The 22,536-nt window shown below is 30.6% G+C and overlaps 1 protein-coding gene and 1 long non-coding RNA gene across 2 annotated transcripts in view; one reads left to right on the forward strand and one right to left on the reverse strand.

The window, feature by feature from the left end:
• Window positions 1-6,917: 6,917 nt before the first annotated feature.
• Window positions 6,918-22,536, reverse strand: part of LOC107447826 (uncharacterized) — a 124,533-nt gene continuing 108,914 nt past the window's right edge. The window contains exons 13-16 of the mRNA XM_043041886.2: window positions 18,627-18,737; window positions 15,021-15,302; window positions 11,002-11,103; window positions 6,918-7,124 (exon numbers count right to left, since the gene is read on the reverse strand). Of these exons, the coding sequence (XP_042897820.1) occupies window positions 6,993-7,124; window positions 11,002-11,103; window positions 15,021-15,302; window positions 18,627-18,737 (627 nt within the window). The 3' untranslated portion in view covers window positions 6,918-6,992. The remainder of the gene's footprint in view (window positions 7,125-11,001; window positions 11,104-15,020; window positions 15,303-18,626; window positions 18,738-22,536) is intronic.
• The window catches only part of LOC122269334 (uncharacterized), a 9,216-nt gene continuing 8,216 nt past the window's right edge, over window positions 21,537-22,536 (forward strand). Inside the window, exon 1 of the long non-coding RNA XR_006225124.2 lies at window positions 21,537-21,721. This is a non-coding gene — a long non-coding RNA (uncharacterized lncRNA). The remainder of the gene's footprint in view (window positions 21,722-22,536) is intronic.

Here is a 22,536-nt window from a genome sequence, read left to right on the forward strand (position 1 = left end):
AGGGGATAGAGCGTTCCCCTTCCAATGAGGTGAACCGGGGTTCGATCCTGGTCAATACGAATTCTGCATCCGGCTTGCACCGACCACAGTGCTGACGTGAAATATCCTCAGCTGTAGACGGATCATGGGTTAGAGTCTCTTTGCCGTCAGGCTAACCGTGGGAGGTTCTCAGGGTCTTCCTCTCCATGTAACGCAAATGCGGTTTAGTTTCATCAAAAAGTCCTCCACAAAGGCAAATTTCTCCCAATACTTGATCCAGGAGTTCCCTTGTCTTCTGGATTGAGTTGAACATTAGTAGTCGTAAACCCGAAAATCGGGTCGGGTGTTCAGCGACGGTTATAAAAAAAATACTCATAGACTGAGCAGTGGTGTTTTAGGGGACAGAGCGTTCGCCTTCCAATGAGGTAAATCGGGTTCTAATCCCAGCGATTGCTGAGGGGCCCTATTACCAACTCATCGAAACTTATTCCGCTCGGAAACGATTCCGATCGGAAACTAGCTTTCATCGGATTGCCAATTTCGTAAAACCCACTTTGCCGTAACATGAGCATATCGGAATCCGGAATCGAAATCGCCATTCCACACGATTCCGGTGAAATTGAAGTTTGTAGGCGGGGCTAACTTTGACCAATTAGAAAATTATTATAATTCTAATTTATTAATCTGGCAACGATATGTTTGTATTCTCTACTTCTATGCGAGTTAAAATCGCATTAACTTAGAACTGAAAGCTTAAAAATTCATACATTTTCAACAATTTTGTGTTCTAAAAGCCAAGTTTGTGTTTATTTGAAGTATAGAGAGTAGTGTAGAGTGAAATTACAACGTAGTATTTTCAAATGGCTTCACGTACAAAAATTAATATTCGCCTCCAAACAATGATTGTGGAATACCTAGAAAACAATCCAGATTAAAATAAAGGAAGCCTTACCGGCATATCTGGCGTAATTACCACTATAAATATTAAATACCAAATCACTACTATATAAGACATGTTAACTTGCATCCATCTTAAAGTACCATAAGATAGTTGAAGGATAACGCAGTCGATAGTAAAATCTTCACACATGCATATTTCAAACAATATAGGAAATTCTAATAGCTAACTTTGGTAATTCCTTTTTTTAGCTAAGATTCTATTGTTTTTTGTACATATTTTTTTTATGTAGCTTTTGTTATTAATTTCCACAATCCGATATTATTCATTTCCACTACTGAATTTCGCCTATGAGTAACACCATTTAAAAAAAAACTAATTTCCAATCTAAATTAATTTCTAAATTTTGTTGTCGGGATATTGGAATACCCAAAATCTTTTAAGCCGATAGATCTTTCTCTTAATAGTGTTTCGATCACTCTCTTCAGCAATAGCTGGCTGTATGACGGAAAACAGCGCCATTTTGTTCACTGAAATAAACAAACTCTTATCGGAATCTAGATTTCGCTTACTCTTAAACCTGCCGGAATGGGATTCGTAATAATTTCGCATCGGAATTTAGTTCCGAGCGGAATCAAGAGCTCGTAATACGACTTAACTGACATTCACGGATTTATGACGTCACGAGAGTTTCATTTCGATCGGAATCAGATTCCGTGAAGCTGGTAATAGTGCCCCCTGGTCGATGCGGATTCCACACTCGGTTCGCATCGACCACAGTGCAGATGTAAAATATCCTCAGTGGTAGACCCAAACTAAGATTTTGCCCAGAAATACCTCAATTCTTTATTTCAAAAATATTTTTTTGGAATATTCCATGAAGTTCTTCAATTTAAAAACACTCTCAAAAATTTAAAAAATTAAAAATTTCTTCACAAAAATTCCACAGTTTAGAAATTAGTTTTTGATAGAATTATTATTTTTATTAAAAACAAAATTATATTTTAATCGAAATTGAAATCATTAAATAATGTAATATTGTATATTTGCTTAAATCTCTAAGCCGTAGATGGTAAACCTATGGCACATGACTTGTATTTTGGTGTCACGCAACAAGTACATATTAAAGAACTTTTCAATTACATGTACTGAAACATTGAAGAAAAAAATAATATCAGTCGAAGTACTGAATCAAAAATTAAAAAATTTCCTGGTAAGGAGGCGAAAACGTGACTAGTGTCTCCTCTATTACGGTAGTTCATGTTGTAGAGTTTTGGTTCCATGTTGTAGAGTTCCCCCCTTCCCTTGAATCAAGTGAGTTTGATGAGTTGTAAAGAGTGAACCTAAACTAAAATACTACACAAATCATGGATTACAATCCACTTGACGCCAGGCAAGCCATGGGTAATTTTCGTGTTTTTCCTCATGCTATAACGTAAATGCAGTTTGGTTCCATAATAAAGACCTCAACGAAGGTTAGTTTGTCTCAATGCTTATGTCTTCTGGGGTAGATTCACACTTACAAGGATACGGAGTTGAACATTGATAGTCGTAAACTCAGAGTTGGACCGGCTGTTCAATGCCGGTTATAACATAAAACATAAAATTACGAAAAAATTTGCACATTGTTCATCAAGGAATTTATGTATAACCAAGGTAATTATTCTATGAAAGAAACTGCCATGTTTCAGATTTAATGCTAATTAACTAAACACCCAATGTAATTGTATGACTCGAAATCAAAACAATGGCTCACAATTGTATTTTAAAGTGAAATATAACAAGAGACAATACTTATAAACCTGAAAATAATAAACCGTTTTGTACTGATCGAAAAAGGTACATCATTTAATCTAAAAATTTGTATAGACTAAAATCAATTTGTATGTAAAAAATTTCATGTTTCTTTAGAATAAAAAATAAATTATAATTTTAGAAAAAGTAATTTTAGTATATAAAACACCAGTAATTTTTTTTAAAGGTACAATAATTGATAAATAACAAGCATGATAAGAAAATTACCTTTATTTATGATTGAGAAGTTTCTGTATGGCTTTTTAATTTCAGAAAAAATGTTCAACAACGAAAAATAAATTCTAGTTAAAAAGTAAAAAGGGGATTTTCAAAGGCTTCTCCTTCAGCTTTGGCGATACAGTTCTCTAATAACAAGATAAAAATTTCTATTGTGAAGCCAAGGTTGCCAAAAAAATTTTTTTAAACTTGAAATAATTAAAGTAATAAATAAGTAAAATTTCTAATACAAATCATCTTTTACTTTTTATTCTCTTTACACTAGGATGCATTTATATTTACAGTTAGCAGACAATTTCATTAATTAAGATTGGCAGACGAATTTTTATTTTCTGATTTGCAAACGATTTTTATACTTTTTTTAATCAAAAACTTCATTTTTATGAGGTGGCAGATTACGTTTTTGGATTTAAAAAACAACAATCTTTTTAATCCGTAAGAAGGTTTTATAGATTTTGTAAGTGTTATGTCAATCTCTTAGAAATACTTAAAAACTGAAATATAGCAAAATATAGGGCCCAAAAGGGCCAATATTTAGCTAAATATAGCAAAGAAGGCTATATGATATATATTTATATGCTCTTTTGTAAATATTTTACTAATAGTTCTTTTTGACACAATTTCTGAAACTATTCAAGCAAATCGTAAGCAGAAATTTTACAAAATTATAAAACTAGTTTCCTCAAAAATAATTGCAATCAAAAGAGAATGTTCATATTACTTTTAGTATGAAATTCAACAATGATAAAGAATTTGAATAATAAGGTATTCACGTTTTTTTTAATCGTAAATTATGTAACGTTAAAGATAAAATATGAAGTTTTTAACGTAATCGGTCGGAAAGTTTTCGAGATATGAAAATTCGTATTTAAGAAGATACAGAAAATATTGAAGCGATTTCATTCAATTATTAGATTAGTAATAGTAGTAGTTTATCTACGTCATACTAGAGCTTCATAATGGGCTATTGAAGACGGTCTAGGAAACTAGCTAGGTCTAGAAATCCCTAAAGATGATCCGAAGACATGCCATCACAATTTTGATCCTCTGCGGAGAGGATTGCTCCCCCGCTTTGGTATAACGACCTGCGTGTGAAGTGGAGCACTTTACAGTAAAACAGTTTCACGGGGCGATTCTGCACATCCTCGGTCCCTTTGCAGGCTGATCAAAGTGATGCCACCCACTAAATGAAGCCAATGATGCTTGACTTCCAATTGATACTGAGAATCGTGTCTTAATCAACTGTCCACTGTTTAATAGGTTTTGTAATTAAAATACTATTTAATAATCGTATTCAATTTTATTTTAGTAAAATAAAAAACAAATATTTATAAATTTTTTTTTTCACAAATTGTTTCCAGTTACAGAAATTTTATACTTACGAGCAAAAAGATTTATTTATTAACTTAATGAGTTTTATAAATGCAACGAAACAACCAAAAAGTAGAACAGATACAATGAAGATACAATGCTTCAGAGATTAGGGTAACCCTTACCACATTTTGATTGTTGAAAAACTGCATTTTTAGTAAGTGAAAATTAGATTTTTAAATCAAACTTTTTCAGGGTGTATTTTTTTTTTTGCAAAAGTATTTAAGCATTAACCTTTTGACGTAAAAGTTTTTTTAAGCATATTTTTCATAGTTTTTTTTAATTATTATTTTGTATTAATTTAGGTTAAAATAAGTGAAAAATATAATCTTCATCCTTTTAATTATTTTTGGTAATGAAATACAGGGTGAAACACCTGAGTCTCTTTCTGCGTTAAAGGTAAAATCTTTCAAAATTTTTTTCAAATTTGCAGCTATTTAGATTTAATAGAGAAACATGATTGAAATTTCTTTATTTTACAAAATCAATGAATTGAATGAACTTGTTTTCAATGTTTGAAAACAAATTCATTCACATTCAAATCAATTTGAATGTGAATGAATTTGTTTTCAAACTATTTTTTTTATTTGGATTTTATATTTTTGTGCAAATGTAATTCCGATAGCCTACCAAATTTTTTAGTACCTATTAGACTGTTTTTGTTTTATAATTAAAAATATTAAAATACATTTTTGCTTGTAATTAGAGAATTAGAAGAAAATATATTTAAAAAAATTGAAATCGGTGTCTATTCCACATTAAGAGGTTAACTCGTATCATTTTGAATAACTTTGCCGTATTTCATTTATATTTTCTCGGTGGATTGAAATGTATAAAAGCATGTAACAATTTTCTCACACTTTTAAACTGCAGAAATATGTAAATAATTTTTCAAAATTAAAATGCGTTTTATTTTGATATATTTAATATGCAAATATTAGGGGGACCAGAAAGTAATGTAGTTTTGGTGCACTTGATAATTGCTATCAAGATTTTATTTTTAATAAATAATGTATTCATCCTCGTTAGCAACAATATTTCAATGCCAGATCGAAAATGAATAGAAATGGATTAAAAAAAATGAATTGGATTTTAAGGCTAACGAATATTTAATGCGTTGAGATGACATTACTTTCCAGTTCCCCTAATAGCATCAAACATTAAAATATTTGCAAATATGTGATAAACAAAATTGAAAAACTACTGTAAAAATAATAATACATAAGCGCATAATAGTTAGCAGATTTTATTCAATTTTAAATGCTCCAAGTAAAGTCGCCAAACATCATGTGTTCAGAAAATTTCGCCAATAAAAATCACAGACTAGATACGACATGAGTCGTGACATCTTCAATTCGAAAATTTTTTTTAAGACATGGTTCTTTCACATGTCTCAATTCAACATCATTGAAATAATAATAAATGTACAAATGCGACAACTGAAAAAAAAATAATAACATCTAGATGCCAAAGATACTTCATAAATCACCTTTGACAGGACGGGAATTGAAACATGTGAATGACCATTTTATAAATTTACAATCCCACAACCTACAATGTCGTTATGTAGAAATATTAACAAAAGCATAACTGAAGTGATAATTAATTTAAACAAGATTAAACTAAATTATTTGCTAGTTTAAGTTGTTTTTTTTTCTCATTCATGTGGTTAGATTGCACATTCTATTAAACTTAGTTATACAAAATTCCTCACAGAGGGAATAGAAACAACAATTTCAATGAGATATCTACAAATGATAAATGACATAATGGATTGTTTTAAATGGCAAAACATTTTTAAATATTAATTATGAAATATTTTTTAGGGAACAAGCAATTATTTATTGAATAACTCAGCAATTAATATTTATTAATTATACCAGATATTTTTTTTTATTTGTTTAAAATAAAGATTATAAATAAATAATATTAAGCTTGTATTAAAATTACGAAATAGCAGAAGTCATAAATGTCAGAATATTTATATGTTGAGCCAAATAACGAATTCCTAACATGTATTTTTAGAATATTTATCAAAAATGCAGTAATAAAAATCATACAAATTAGGAATTGCAAATTAATATTGAAGAAGAGGAAAATGCCATCGATATTTTCCAAATTAATAGCGAGAAAGATGGCATGAAAAGCAAAGAAAATAGTTTGATAGCCTGTTGAAACTTGGAGTTGATATCTTTCTAAAGAGGGTCTTTCGAAAATACACCATTTTCGAAAGACTCTCTTTTTGTTTGCAATCAAACAGGTCTGAATGTTTTCAGTCTTACTTTCCTCAGTAATGCTTTGTAAGATTTCGATAGCGTTTTTGTTTGTTCGAAGAGGAAGGTAAGGAATTCTTAAGAGGAAGGTAAGACTGAAAACATCAAACCTGTTTGATTGCCGTAAAAAAACGATTTGAAAGAACTTCAAGTTTCAACAAGCAATCAAACTGATTTTGATTTTTCATACCACCTTCCTCACTAGTGATTAGGCAAATTTTGATAGCATTTTCCTCTGCTTAGATATTAAATTGAATACCTTTTTAACCTCATTTTTGACCAACATTCTAAACACATGTTAAAGGCAGCATGCAAAATTAAATAATCACACTAAAAGTAATATATATATNTAATGCCTGATATATATATATATATAAGGTTTAATTGTTTTGCCATTTCAGAACAACACTAAGGCTTGGAATGAATAAATGAGAGAGTTGTTATTGCTGTCGTATCATGCCATTAATCATAATGTTGGCTAATGCATTTCGTCGTCTCTTCCAGGCTCCAAGGTCTTTCGCGTGGTACCTTAATTGTTTCAGCCACTCAATTGTGTCAGTCTTGCATTCAGCCTGTAATAAATAATCAGCATCAAACGCAATAACAATTTTTTTATAAACCTTTCAAATTTTTATGTTTGGTATATTAATATACTACTTTCGATATCTTTATATCAATTTAGTTGTTATATTATATAGTCACATAATACATTTTTTTCATTAACAAAATTCAGAAGGAAAAAACTGTTATTTATAATTTAAAGAGAAACACGTTTTTGATACAATGCAGGATGCGCACATGTATTATGTATATATGTAAACATTTATGTAAACATTTATAAATAAATATTGTTTTTTCTCTTAAAATAAATTTTTTTAGGAATGAAAATGAAACTAAACCTGAACGGATATACTAAGAAAATAACATTTTGGGACTTAAAATTGGATTATTTTCCAAAAATATTTAAAACTAAAATCCACTCCTTAAGTATCAGCTTCAATTTTTTTTCGTGCGATACTTATAATACAATACAATATAAACATTTATAATACAATGCTTGTTAAGTTAATTTTAGTGATATCGTCCAGCGAATATGGGATATAAATATGTACAGCGCATAAAAAAAAGGAACATCTCAGCAATTTTTGATCTAATGATCGGATTTTCACGTACTAGGACACAATCTTAATAATTCCAGAGCTTAATATTAAATAGGCCAAATAATTAATGCAGACTATGTTTTAAGTTACAAAGTCATACACAAGAATGCATTTACTCACTGAATAAACAGACCCCCCCCCCCCCGACGGATTAAAAAAACGCAAAAAGTTAAATAAACATTAAAAGATCCAAACTTTCGATGACACTCTTGCCTAAATTACATTTCCAGATTACCAAATTTTCCAGATTACGGCAACAACCAGAGTTTGAAGGTAAAGAAACTAATTCTGTCGAAAAAATGTACATTTATTCAGAGAAAGTACGTTTTTGTATCTGATATTTTAAAACATCATTTGCAAATTGAATCCTAGCACGTGAAAATCCGATCATTAGATCTAAAGTTACTAAGGTGTAATCTTTTATTTGAGCGCTACAATTATGGTACACTCACTTCTATCATAATTTGTCTTCTGATACCTAAAACAGCATCTACTTTTAACCAGTTCATCAGGGAAACTTCAACACCGTTGTGTACAATGTAAATTAAAATCCAGTCTGAAAATCCTGATTCAAATTTCAACGTTAATTATAGAAATTGCATATAATGCTTTCTAGTGCAGATAGATCATTGTAGTGAAAAGTTTTAAGAAGGATTAATAAAGCAATACACATTATTACATCAATAAGTATATTGTTTAAGTAGTCCACATGGAACTGACACTATGATATCCTGGCACTATATAGGCAATCCTTAGCAAAGGCAGAAAAATTTTGGTCGCGAAATAATGGCTAAATTCTATATTTTCAGTATTAGTTTGCTGTTAAAGTGAAACCAACTTTTTAAGTAAATCGTATGTTTTTCGTAAAAAAGCCTTATTTATTATTGAATTGTTTTATTAAATAGCTAAAGGCGACTTATAATTGGATTAACTGTTATAAAGTAAAGTCAAAAATGAGTTTTTCAAAAATTTGTGATTTAAGTGACAACAATATAACAAATAATAGTACATTAGGATATATTTTCAGAAAACAATCTATTTTTTTTTAAGTTGCTCAATTACATGACGGCAAAACTTAACTGGTCCGTAGAACGCTTCTACACAAGCAATATTCGTCATAAACTATATGATAAGACTATATAAAGTATAGTTTTCTACTCTCCCTATTAACACAAGAATGGGAAAAGATACTACAGAAAACTTTTTATTCACGAAAATAGAATTGATATACAATGCGAAAAAGTACGTACTGATAATAATAACTTTTTGAATAACTTTTGATCGAATGATCGGATCTTTACGTTCTAGGACTCAATCGTAATGACTCGAGTGGGTGACCTCAAATATTCTAATTAATAAGTGCAGACGATACTTTAAGTTACGAAATCAAACACAAAAACGCACCTTCTCAGAATAAACACACCTTTTCTTGACCGATTCGGATTTCTGACCCCCTAAAAAATATAGGGGGTGGCAGCAATCTGGGGAACATGGTCACAATAGTTTAGTCAGAAAAGCGGTCCAGATTTTGTACCCCTTAATGTTAATTTTACTTCTTGCTTATCTCGAGAACTTTTTAAGCGAATAAAAAAAAATTTCGCACGCAATTTTAAAATTCCTTTATACAAAGATAATTCCAAGCAAAAAATAACTTTTAGTAAATAGTTATTTTTTATTGTTTTATTTAATATCAGTTAAAAAATTTTGAATTGTAATGAACAAAATTTTTTGCATACTTGTAAAGTATGTAATTTTGCATGACGAAATTCAAAACTTGGGCAAAATTGGCTGAACAGTTCCTGATAAATCAAATTTTAAACATACGACTTTTATAAAATTTGATTTCGCAGAGTCGCACAGTACATTTGTGAAAACAGCAATAAATTTCTTTGAGCAAATCTTAGTACATCAAACTTCTTAAAACATATTTTCTAAACAAAAATTGCTCAAATAATATTTTAACATATAAATATCAGAAGTGGAAATTGAACTGGATATACAGTCCCTGGCCAAATTATTAGGCGCACTATAAGATTCTATGTAAAATCTTAATTATCAGCTGATACTATACAGTTTTATTATTTCCCCCCGACTAAAACCGGTTTGCGCTTGTTTAAGTTCGTGTATCAATTGGTTAGCATTGTCATGCAATACGTTAAAAATAAATACAAATAGGATGTATATAAAAAAAATCTCCTAAATAAAAACCCATTACATGTATGTTTAAATATAAAATTATTGCATATAAACTCGTGCAAAACATGTAATTATTAAAACACTACAGTGCGTCTAATAATTTAATCACATTATTACAATATAATAATATAATGCCTGATATAATAAATATTCTATATTTATAATATATATCGCCTAATTTAAAAAATTCGTACCCGAACGTAAACAAGTGCAAATCAGTTTCAGTCTTGTAAAAACAATAAAGCTGTATAGTTTCACCTGATAATTAAGATTTTACATAAAATCTTACAGTGCGTCTAATAATTTGACCACTACTGTAATGCGAAAGTTAAAAGCATGAAAATTACTTGAAAAATAAATAAAAGCTGAGTTCGATATTTTGAAACAGCAACTTTACAAAATTTTAATATACATTTGATATCTTTTACATGTTTTAACTAAATTATAAGAAAACCATATTTTTTATATTTCATCACTTTACATCAATAATTTCTGATACTTTATTAGTGGTTTTTTTAACAGAAAACTATGTACCAATTCTAGATAATTTGGATACATTGAAAATAAAAGAATGTATTAAGTATCTTATTTTATCGATCTATACATTTTTTTACTACACTTGTATTCTAAAAAGAAGCTGGATAATTTAAAAAGATTAAAATTAAAAGAATTTATTATTAATATTTACAATCCATTATTTTGCAACCTAAGCGTTCTTAAACGTAGCCTGATATTTTAGAAAGATTAAAAATAAATGAAAGTATAATTAAAGTTTAAAATGCATTGCTTTACTAAACTTTGCATTAATTGACTACTTAGAAAATTACATCTTCTAAAACGTAACACGATGGTTTAAAATAATTAAAGTTATAAGTATATATCATAACAGTTTTAAATGCATTATTTTACTCACGATTATTAATTCCTTAAAAATAGAACTGAATTGTAAATTAAAATAGCACTGGTTTAAACTCTTTAAACCTTGCAAAAATGTTCAGGAACAATCAATTAGAAGAATCAAGAACAATCAATTCAGGAACAATCAATTGGAAGAAAATACATGATTAGTTTCAAGTAAAGAAGGCATTTTTACTTTGAGGAAAATGGACTCTTTTGTTGTGTATTCTTGTATTTCAATGATATCTTCATCTTCAAGCTCAGCACTTATCACACAAACACCCAGATGAAGAGGATCCTGTTTAAAATTAAAAGAAAATTAATGTTATTTAATAATGCTTATGCATGTCATATAAAAAATGTTATGTTACACATACAAAAACATTGTTAAAAAAGCCAATGAAATTTCTTTTCGTGTTGGCAACAAGGAATTGAAAACTGATATATCAAGTGAGTGAGCAGTCATAAACGCTGGCTACAAATCTCTGACCGAAAAGCAATACAAATTGAGCAATAAGTTAGGCAGAAATAAAAGGTTAAAAGAAAACAAAGTATCAACAAACAGTTCTACATATTTTTGTTTTAATTATGCTTATTAATTTACACAGATAACGTAAAGTAGAAAATATTTTATAATATAAATTTAAATATGTAATGACAGATAAATTAATAACTAACGCAAGAGAGAGAGAGATGAGTTTTATCAACAATGATCAGTCTGATATGAAATTGGAGGACATAGATTGTAATCATGCAAATTTAACTCATGATTATGGTATCATGAGGAAGTGGAATGGGCTCATAAATTTTCTACCAACACCTGTTAAGGTATTTTGTAGAAATCTATATATTTGTTATCAAGATAAAGTCTCTCTCTTTTATAGCTGCACACTCGAAATGCAGAGTTTATATTTTTCAGGACTCCAAAAAATTGTATGTAACTAGTAACCTGATAAAGTTTTATTGGAATCTAAAAATAGGTGATCTTTAACAATTAATAGTAACTGCTTAATATATTAACGACAGAACTCGTTTCTGTTTCTACACCATTACGGGCAGGTGGCTAAACAGTGTTGTACTGTACGCAAGAAGAAAAAAAAGATCACATTGAGTAACTTTTTACCTAATGATCTGATCTTCAAGTTCTCGGATTCAATCCTAATGCTTCAAGAGGTGACCTCAAATATGCCAATTAATTAGTGCAGACAATATTTTAAGATACGAAATCAGTGGATTGAATAAACATTCTTATGCCTTTCAACGGATTCGGATTTTTGACCCCCAAAATATTTATAGCCGCAACCAGAGAAATATCGTCCTCATAGTTTGGTCTGAAGACTAATCCAAAGTTTGGACCCCTTAATTATTCATTTTACTTTTTACGTATTTAGCCATATCTCGAGAACTTTTAAAGCGAATAGAAAATTTCTGCACACAATTACAAATTCGTTTATCCAAAAATAATTTCAAGCAAAAAATAACTTTTAGTAAATATTTATTATTTTTCATTCTTTTATTTAATAATAGTCCAAAAATTATGCTGTTTAAGGTATTCAATTTTTCACAACATTTTAGAGGATGTAATTTTGCAAGCCGGAATATAAAACTTGAAGAATTAAATCTGTCGAATAGTTCTTGAGAAATTGAATTTTAATAAAGTCGTATATTTAAAACTCGATTCATCAGGAACTATGCACTCAAATTCTGTATTTTGCCATAAAAAATTACATTATTTAAAATGATATAAAACATTATATACCTTAGAATTAAGAATATTTTCAATTGTTATTAAAAAACAATAAATATTTACAAAAAGCTATTTTTTTCATGGAATTATCTTTGAGGAAACGTTTTATAATTGTGTGCAAAATTTTTCAATTCGCTTTAATATGTTCTCCAAATAAGGTGAAATTAAGGGATCCAAATTTTGGCCTGTCTTTTTACCACATTATGAGGATCATATTTTCCATATTCCGACTACCCTCCATATTTTGTGGGACAAAAATCCGAATCCATCAAGAAAAAGGTATATTTATTTAGAAAAGTACGTTTTTGTAGCTGATTTCGTAACTTAAAATATCGTCTGCACAAACTATTAGTCAATTGAAGGTTACCCCCTCGAATCATTAAGATTGAGTACTAGAACGTAAAGAGCCAATGATTAGATCAAAAGTTATTCAGGGTGATCGGTTTTTTTTTTNAATTAAATCAGTCGAATAGTTCTTGAGAAATTGAATTTTAATAAAGTCGTATATTTAAAGCTCGATTTATCAGGAACTATTAAAGCGATTCCACTCAAATTTTGCCTTTTGCCATGAAAAATTACATTATTTGAAATGATCTAAAACATTATATTCCTTAGAATTCGGAATATTTTCAATTGCTATTAAAAAACAATAAAAAATAAAAAATTACGAAAAGTTATTTTTTCCATGGAATTATCTTTGAAGAAACGTTTTATAATTGTGCGCACAATTTTCCAATTCGCTTTAATATGTTCTCCAAATAAGGCGAAATTAAGGGATCCCAATTTTGGCCTCTCGTTTTACCACATTATGATTTTCCATATTGCGATTACCCTCCATATTTTGTGGGACAAAAATCCGAATCCATCAAGAAAAAGGTATATTTATTTAGAAAAGTACGTTTTTGTAGCTGATTTCGTAACTTAAAATATCGTCTGCACAAACTATTAGTCAATTGAAGGTTACCCCCTCGAATCATTAAGATTGAGTACTAGAACGTAAAGAGCCAATGATTAGATCAAAAGTTATTCAGGGTGATCGGTTTTTTTTTTACTGTACATTATGACGTGGCTATCAAGAAATGACAAACATTTTGAAAAATCAAATAAAAGTGTGTTTTTAGCTTCACGGTAATTTTTTTTAATCACAAAACATCGAAATTAGCTGTAAAGTTCGTCCGTAGATGACGCTTTTGGCTCAGAAAAACCATTAAATGAAGCTTTCAAACTAACCATAGTTAACAGCAACAAAGTAAGAATAAAATGAACAGAGGATGCAATAATATAGATGAAACTGACAGAAATATAGCAGAAAATATTGTGTATCATTTTACCAGGCCGAAAGCCATCTGTTGGCGAACTTTGTAGCTACTATTGAAATTTGGAATAAACGAAGTTTTGATTTCCTCAGCAAAATGGAGCAGTTCATACATTTCTATCTATTTACCGTACTTGTTTTGAAGAAACAAATACTTTTACATACGTTAGAGCAATTTTTAGCAATCATGGTGGTACAAACGAGGACATTAATAGGATAAAAAATGCACTGACCACTTTCGGAATACTTTTCAAGTCAGGGAAATCCAAATGTTTAAACATGAAATTAAAAATGCAAACATTTAAGGTATCTGTGAAATCGGTTCTACTACACTGCAGTGAAACTAGGAATCCATTGAAGCAGCAGGGAAGCAAAATAGATGCCTTTCAAACAAAGAAAAATAACAAAAATTTACTGACTGAACAAAATAAACAACGTGGAATTGTTCTGTAAACCCAGTATCAAGCCATTAACAATAGATATAACACTGGATTGGCCACATATTAAGAAAACACGCCAAAGAGACCGAGAGAATCGATTGTTCTGGTCACCAGATGAAAAAAGGAAGAGAGGTAAGCCGAAAACAGCATGACTAACTAGAGTGACATATGAGAGAAGCCAATTCAACTGGTTGAGTTGGAATTTTACTAGAGGGATCGCACTAGTCAGAACAGGACGATGGGCCTTTCAGGTTTAAAGTAGGTCCTTTAAATAAAGTACGTCGCACTAGAGCTGCACAATTGGCGATGGTCTGGGAAACATCCCTGTGGATGATCCAAAGACATGCCATCGCAATTTTGATCCTCTGCAGAGGGGATGGTTCCCTTACTTCAGTAGCCGAACGACCGAAGTCGAGGACTTTACGGTAGAACAATTTAACAATGACCGATACCTCGCTCTTTACGCAGGCTGATCAAAGTGGTCACCCACCCGCTTACTGACAGCAGCCAGTGATGATTGACTTCGGTATTCTACTGGGAACCATGTCTTTACGATATCAGTACACTGCGGGACTACCTTTCAGGCCTTAAGAGCTTTAAGACAAGGTAGGAGATTGCTTTTAAATGATTTATCTAATTCCCGGTTACTTATGGGAAGCAACAATACTTCCGGTATTAGTAACTATAAAAGTAACTGTAAGATTGATACGAACCCTTGCGAGACTGTATTTGCCATTTTTCTCCTTCATGAGCAGTAGAGTTGCATCTTCAATGCCTGTATTACGAGGAAACAGTATACCCGTCTCCTGTATTTGGTCTGGCCTGTAATTGCTGTTAGGTTTTCCTTTCGTGGCCAATAAAGCATGGCTTGGTGAAAATTTAATGGCTCTACCTCGACGTGATTTTGTGAAGTCTATTGTCCCACTGAAGGCAAGCTTGCCGGCCATCACGAACCGAATGTCCTCTTTGCTCCATTCGAGAACTTCCATGGCCATCTGAAAGGTATATTTCGATTATAGTCTAACATGCATTTTTTGTACAGTTAAAAAAATTATGGTTCGTAATACAGAATGCAGAATAACTGCCATCATGGTACCGTTCTAAATTGAAAGTCATTCTCGTCAATTCTTTTTCACGATTAAAAAGTGTTTCCGAACAGCTAATTTGATTTAATAGCATAGAAATAAACTCATGAAATTAGAAAATAAGCTAAATTTTCACATGATTGAGCTAAGCAAGATTCTTAAACCTCAAATTACTCATTTCTAAAGACTCTAAGCCTAATAAAAACTTAAAAATTATTTAAAATTTGAAGAAAAAAAATTGAAAAATAATAACTATGACAAAAGAAAAGATATTTTAAACAGTCAGTTCTTATAAATAAAATTTTAAAAAAAACTATACACTCGATTGTTTTAAATTAGGGATAAATCAAACGGAATTTTAAGAGATCATTTATCTTAAGGACCCGGAAAAAGAAAATAGAGAGATTTTGTACAAATTTTGTAATACGTTAACCATAACAGTGACCTTTTCTAGCCTTTAACAACACTGCGATTTGTTGAAAATTTTGGCTCATGCGCTGTGAAGGACAAATTGGGTTAACGCTAGAGGTTGAGAAAACCGTAACACTATGAAAAATTTCTCTAATACTTAAAGGGCCTCACAAAATCTCGATTTTTAAAAAAATACAATAGGCGTCTAAAGGATACTCAATTTTCTCACTCACCACATTTTCCCCCTCTACGCTATCATTCACGCCAGAACATTTCAGTTGGAATATGCTGGTATGAGGAAAATGTAAGATTTGGCAACAGGGGAAAAGTGGGGAAATCGAGTAACCTTGAGTGAGGTGTTATTCAATTTGAATTTAGACATCTTAATTAAATGAATAAAACAAATTCTCGCAAAAGGATTATTAGCAAATGACACCATAATTTATAGTGAATGAATATTTATCCTGTTTACGAAGGCACTTTTGACAGGCCCTAATTTGTACAATTAAGTCACTGATAGATTCATGTTTTATATGATTTACATGCGAGATATGTATCAATATTTTCGGCAGACATACGTTGATCAAATGTAGCTGAATCACTTTTTCGCAAAGCACTTCCCTTTCTCATAAAAAATGGAAAATTGAAAGGAAAAAAAAACATGATTGCGATTAAATGATAGATCTGAGTGGGTAGATAGCGATTAAATGATAGATCTTAATTTGCACAAAATTGTTTGTTTATTAATATGTATAGACGAGGATAATTTTAACGGCCATGAAGGTGTAAATATCATGAAAATGCAGAAAGATTTGTATTAATAGCAAATTAATTATAAAGATCATAGGAATTCTAAGAGATTCAAAGATAAGTAATAAAAAATTGTAAAGAAAAAAAACAGGAATTTGTGTAGAGGACCAAGAAATTTGTAAACGTGATAAAAATACAGGAAAAATGATCGCAGAAAAAAATAATAACTGAATAATTTCATACATTTGGATTTACTTCAAATGACAACAAAAATATAATTTTTGTAAAGGTAAAATTTGTTTAGTTCGATTTTAGTAAAACCGAATGTATATTTTTAATTCTTTTAACAAAACACTTTTTATAGTTCGCCATTTTTACAATGAAATGCTAAATATTGCATTCAATCTGTAAGTAGTTATTTTCAACGCTGTAATCAGTAATTTTTATTTTATGAAATGGATAATACAAAAGTTATTCAACAATTATTTATTAACGAGGAATAATAGAATAGAATGCTCAAATAAAACTTGCATTAAAAAATTTACATTAAAAAATTTACATTAATTTTTAAATACATTGCCAGCTCGGCGAAACAGGTGATGCAATTTGGAAACACCTTCTAACATTTTACTGAGAAGTTCGTTACAGAGTTCTAAAGCTGAGCAATATATAATCGATATTTTTTAAACATCGCGATAATGATATTTTCAAAATCATTTTCACGTTATTACACCTTTAGTGTTTTTCTCATCTTATGATAAATATGGAGTATAACCGACAATGATAAATAGAGCTGTCGTCAGAGCAAAGCAAAGGGCCTCGTATTCCTAGGACTCTATAGGACCCCGAATCCTATGATTCAAAGAGACCTCAAGTACTAATACTCTAGAAAATCCTGAATCCTAAGATTCTAAGCAATCTCAAGTATTAAGACTATAGGAGACTCTGAATCCTAAACTAAGAGATCCCAAATACTAAGACTCCGAGTCTTAGGAATGAATGAATAAATAAATAAATAAGTAAATAAACAAACAAACAGCATTTTTCTCATTTAAAATGGCGTATAAATTAAAATTCTGTAATTAAAACTTATGATTTATTTAAATATTTTTAGATGATTATTTCAGTGAGAGCCCTTGAACACATAATTCCCCTTTTTTCAGGCTACTAATGTAAATTTATATGTAAAATAAAATTAAAATTAAATAAAAAATTTGGAAAAAGAAAAGTTGTTCAATTTTAGGAATGAAATTTGAATAAGGAAAAAAAAATCCTAATTCAGTAATGTGGTTAAAAATCTGGAGCTCTAAGTGATATATCCTTGGGGCAACCCGAAAAAATGAATATTCAAAGGGTCTCGCCAAATGTTTTGCCTAAGCCCAGCAAACCCTTGTGACGGTTTCGACAATAATTATCGAATGACGATAATTATCGAGACATAAATAATCTCGAGTACAATCAACACCTCCAAAGAGAGAGAAGGTCTCGGCACGGATCACTTTACAAGTCTGACGTAACGAACATAAAAAAAAGCTGTCAAAGCTGTAAAAAAAAGCTGTCACTTCGCTCTGGCTACGACACTGCGTAGTGAGGGATTAGATGAAAGATGTCATTGAGTTTGGACTACTAAAGGATCAAAATTCTTGTTTATACTAATCCGTGCTGAGGTCTTCTCTCTTTTATGAGGTATTGGTGCAATCAGCAAGTATTTTTGATAACGATAATTATCGGATACGATTTTATCATGAGTGCAAATAAACCTGATTTGGGTTTCGAAAATATTTTTGAATATTTTGTAAAATGTTCATTAGTTAAGTGGGATGAATATGGTAAAATATTGGTATTTCCTGAGCGATATCAGAATTATATCACGGTATTATGATTCTGATATTGTCCGGCATAATAACTGAATACACAATGAAAGAAGTATACTGATTATATAATATTGCTTCCTTCATTCTTTCGTTTTGGAATTCATCGGTGAAACAAAAATTATATCTTAAAAACCTAGCGAAATTTCGTAAATTTCAGGTACAAAAAATAATTTTTAATACAATTTTTATTAAACCTCACCTTTCTCAGTTGTATACTTCCAATATCCGAGATATTAACTGACCTTCTGTGAGCTGCTGAAATATTCGATATTCTCCTCCAAATTTTTGTTCCAGTTATACCTTTAGTTTGCTATAATAAAAGAAAAACAGAGCTGAAGCCACAAGCAAATACAAATAAATTCATACAGTTTTGATTTTTCTATCAAATTTGCACTTTTTTGTTTTAAATTAAAAATTACTTCTCAAATAAGAAAGGTTTGCGTCACGGTGGCTCAGGGCATAGAGCGCTCGCCTCCCAATGAGGTGACTCGGTTTCGATTTCCAGCGAAGACTGGTCGAAATGAACTCCGCACTGACCGTAGTGCTGACGTAAAGTATCCTCAGTGGGACGGATCATGGGTTAGAATCCCTTTTCCGTCAGGCTAGCTGGGGAAGGTTTCCGTGGTTTTCCTCTCCGTGTATCGCAAATGTTCCATCAAAAAGTCCTCCACGAAGGCAAATTTTTCACAATGCTTAATCCATGAGTTCTTTTGTCTTCTGAATTGGGTTCAAAATAGCCAGACTACGGAGTTGAACATTAGTAGTCGTAAACCCAAAAATTGGGTCGGCTGTTCAACGACGGTGTAAAATAAAATAAGAAAGGTATTTGCTTACTGAAATAACTTGAGACTAGAAAATAAAAACGGGAGGATATTTTAGATCTATTTCTCTTTGGTTTGGTATTATATTATCAAATAAAAGAAAAATAGATCAATAGTTTTCAAAGCCGATAGCTCTTGTTTTTAAATTTTGAAAAATTTGTACTTAAATGGTTTAAAATTTAAAGTTTGGAAAGCCTGCACCTCATTTTCGTTAAATATGCTATAAATAACTATTCAGTTTTTAAAAATATTTAAAGGCATTTAATAGGAGCTGATAAATTATGGAATTAATTAATCTATTTAGGGGGTTAATCAATTAATGGGATTATTAAACCATTAATCTATTTTGATAGAGATAGGAATTATTTATCATAAGCAAGTGATGATAAACTGAATCATGATGGCCTAGGGGATCGAGCGTTCAACTACCAATGTGGTATCCCAGGTTCGAATCCCAGAGTTGGCGTGTTGATACGAATTCTATTCCCAACTCGCACCAACCACAACGATGACGTAAAATATCCTCAGTTGTAGATGAATCACGTGTTATAATTCTTTTACTGCTGGGATATCCGTGAGAGGTTTACGTGGGTGGTTTTCCTCTCCATGTAACGCAAATGCGGGCTAGTCACATCAAAATGTCCTCCACGAAGGCTAGGTTACCCCAATGCTTGATATAGGAGTTCTCTTGTTATCTGGGTTGGATTCGAAGTTACAAGGTTGAACTCCTGACAAGAAATTAAATTTCTCGACAACAACGGAAAAATAGTCAATAAATAATTATAGCAAAAAAAATATACAGTTTAAAAAAATGTTTCCTTTTTTTGAAAAAGTGATTAGGGAACCATACCAATTTTCTGGGCAGTAAGAATGCCCTGAAAACATTGAAAAATTATTTTAAACAATTTTAATTGTATGTTACACTGAGAAAAAAAACATCTTAGATAGCACCAATAATAATTGCCTATATTGTTCAGAAGACTTCGTTTAAATAACAGTAATATACAATAATTTTGTTTTTTAAGTAAAAACTTATTGATCTGATACGGTAAATTTAAAAAAAAACTACCTTAGCAAGACTTTTTTCAAGAGAACCACCTGAAAAAACTCAAATGAGTGGTAATTCAGTTTAATATATTCAGTTTTTTAATTTATTTTTATTTTTATCTTAATCTTTTTTTAGGCCAAGCATAGGAATTTTAATAAACGTGATATTATTTTCATTGAGATATTCTTAAATTACATCATTCATTAAGAAAAAAAAAGCTTCGTGTGCATGAAAAAGAATATTTTATTTAAGAAAAAAAATGGTGCGGATATTTCAGCATCGGACAAATCACTTAGTTGAACACTAATTTTTTTTAATGACATTTGTTTTATTTTTATTTTATTTGCAGAACTTGCAACTTAATTCATCATAAAAAACATAAGATTAATCTCAAATGGCGTAATTATATATTTTCAAAAAGCCGAATTTGCCAACAAAAATTTCAAGTTAAGAAACTAGAGCAGTTCAAAAGTTTCTCAAACAGAAAGTGTTTAGTCCAATCGAATTACTAATATTTTATAGATATCACCAGAACCCTTGACAATAACAAAAAATTAAAATTAGAGAAAAAAATGTACGTCAGAGTGTTAATCAAAAAATATTTATTGAAATGCTGCGATTACGCACTTTTGGCTGCAATTTTGAATGGAACTTTTCTATTTCATTTTCCACTGGCATTTGATCTTCATTTCATAAAAATAATCGAATAAAAATAATGATTTATCGATCGCATGTTAATATGCGGGTTTCAAAATTTATTCCTGGCATTAAAAAAATCCTAACTATCGAAACCCCTTTTAGGCTTCGCTAATACTATTAGGCTTAGGTTATCATTATAAGGCTTCGAGTGTTAAATAAAATAGCGTTAATCTTTTTCCCAATAGGTCTTCTTTTCAAAAAGTGTTCCACGGAACCTAGGGTTCCGTGGAACACTTTTTGAACGTAACCCAGGGTTCCGTGGTACACCTTTCAACCACATGGTTTTTACCTTTTGGAAATCACTACTATAGATTTTAAAAAAAAAGATCTTCAACTAACAAAGAATAGAAAAACAAATCGCGCTACAAAAACAATCGTAATTACACAAAATCTGCAAAAAACTAAGAGAAACTTACTTCTGGAAAACTAACAACTCCAATCATGAGTGAAATGTAAGTAAAGATCTTCCAAGATGATATTTTTTTAAAAGAATCCGCTCTTCTCAATTTGTTGGAGAAATAGCCCGTTTCATCCAGAGAGGAGAAGAAAAAAAAAAAAGTTCTAAAATACCTGAGGAGGTTTGTTCGCTTTAGTTCTCAGTGAATGGTGCGGGCGGAAGTATTAACAGGAGTTTACTTTTTGCAAACGGAATCCTCTTCTTTTTGTTGTCCCTGATGTGGAAGATAGCGTCACACGGAAACGTCATCCCGGACACCGATTTCCGACGTAAGTTTTTTTGGAGCGACGCATTGGCTTATATACTCGCCTAACCTTGTCATTTTTTGGGGGGAAATTATTCATTCTACCACGAGTTATGTTACTCATTACTCAATATTTAAGTGAAGTGTAGGAAAAGGCAAACAATACGGGTGATGAACACGTTCTTTTTTCAGAGCAAGGTTGTTTGTCAAGTATTATTTTACTCTTGTAATCGATTAATTAGCGAAGAAGTTTGTGTTCAGCAAAAAGAAGAAAAAAAATGAGTAGACAAATATAATTCAAATAACGAGAGAATTACACCAGTTTGTATTGCAAATGACAAATCTAAGTAATTAATATTTTAGTAAAAATTGGTATGCATGTATAATATGTCAGTGTACTAAGTATACTCTCTCTCTCTCTCTCTCTATATATATATATATATATATATAGTCTAAATTAGAGGCTCAGCCCGAGCCTGTTCGTTAACTGGAAAACGGCTTTGAGCTAGGGCGAGCTCGGATTTATAATAAAATGTTCATAATTTTTTTAATTCCTTTTAAATAAACATTTGGTTATCTTATTATGAATAAAACATGAAAATTTATGAAGTGTAAGAAATTACAGAGATCTGCTACTTACAGGTACTATAAAATTTTTTTTCTTTTGTCTAATTTCCTTGTTCAGACATCAAAGTAGATGAGCAACGAGTTTTTTTTTTAAAATTAGATTTCTCAGGAACTATTCAACCAATGAAGATAAAACAAGGGGAAAATTACAGAACAATGAAAAAAAGGGGAAAAAAGGAAAATAATAGTAAAAATAAGAAAAAACCGGGGGGG

Source organism: Parasteatoda tepidariorum, chromosome 7, assembly GCF_043381705.1.
Source record: "Parasteatoda tepidariorum isolate YZ-2023 chromosome 7, CAS_Ptep_4.0, whole genome shotgun sequence".
NCBI classification, from domain to species: Eukaryota; Metazoa; Arthropoda; class Arachnida; order Araneae; family Theridiidae; genus Parasteatoda; species Parasteatoda tepidariorum.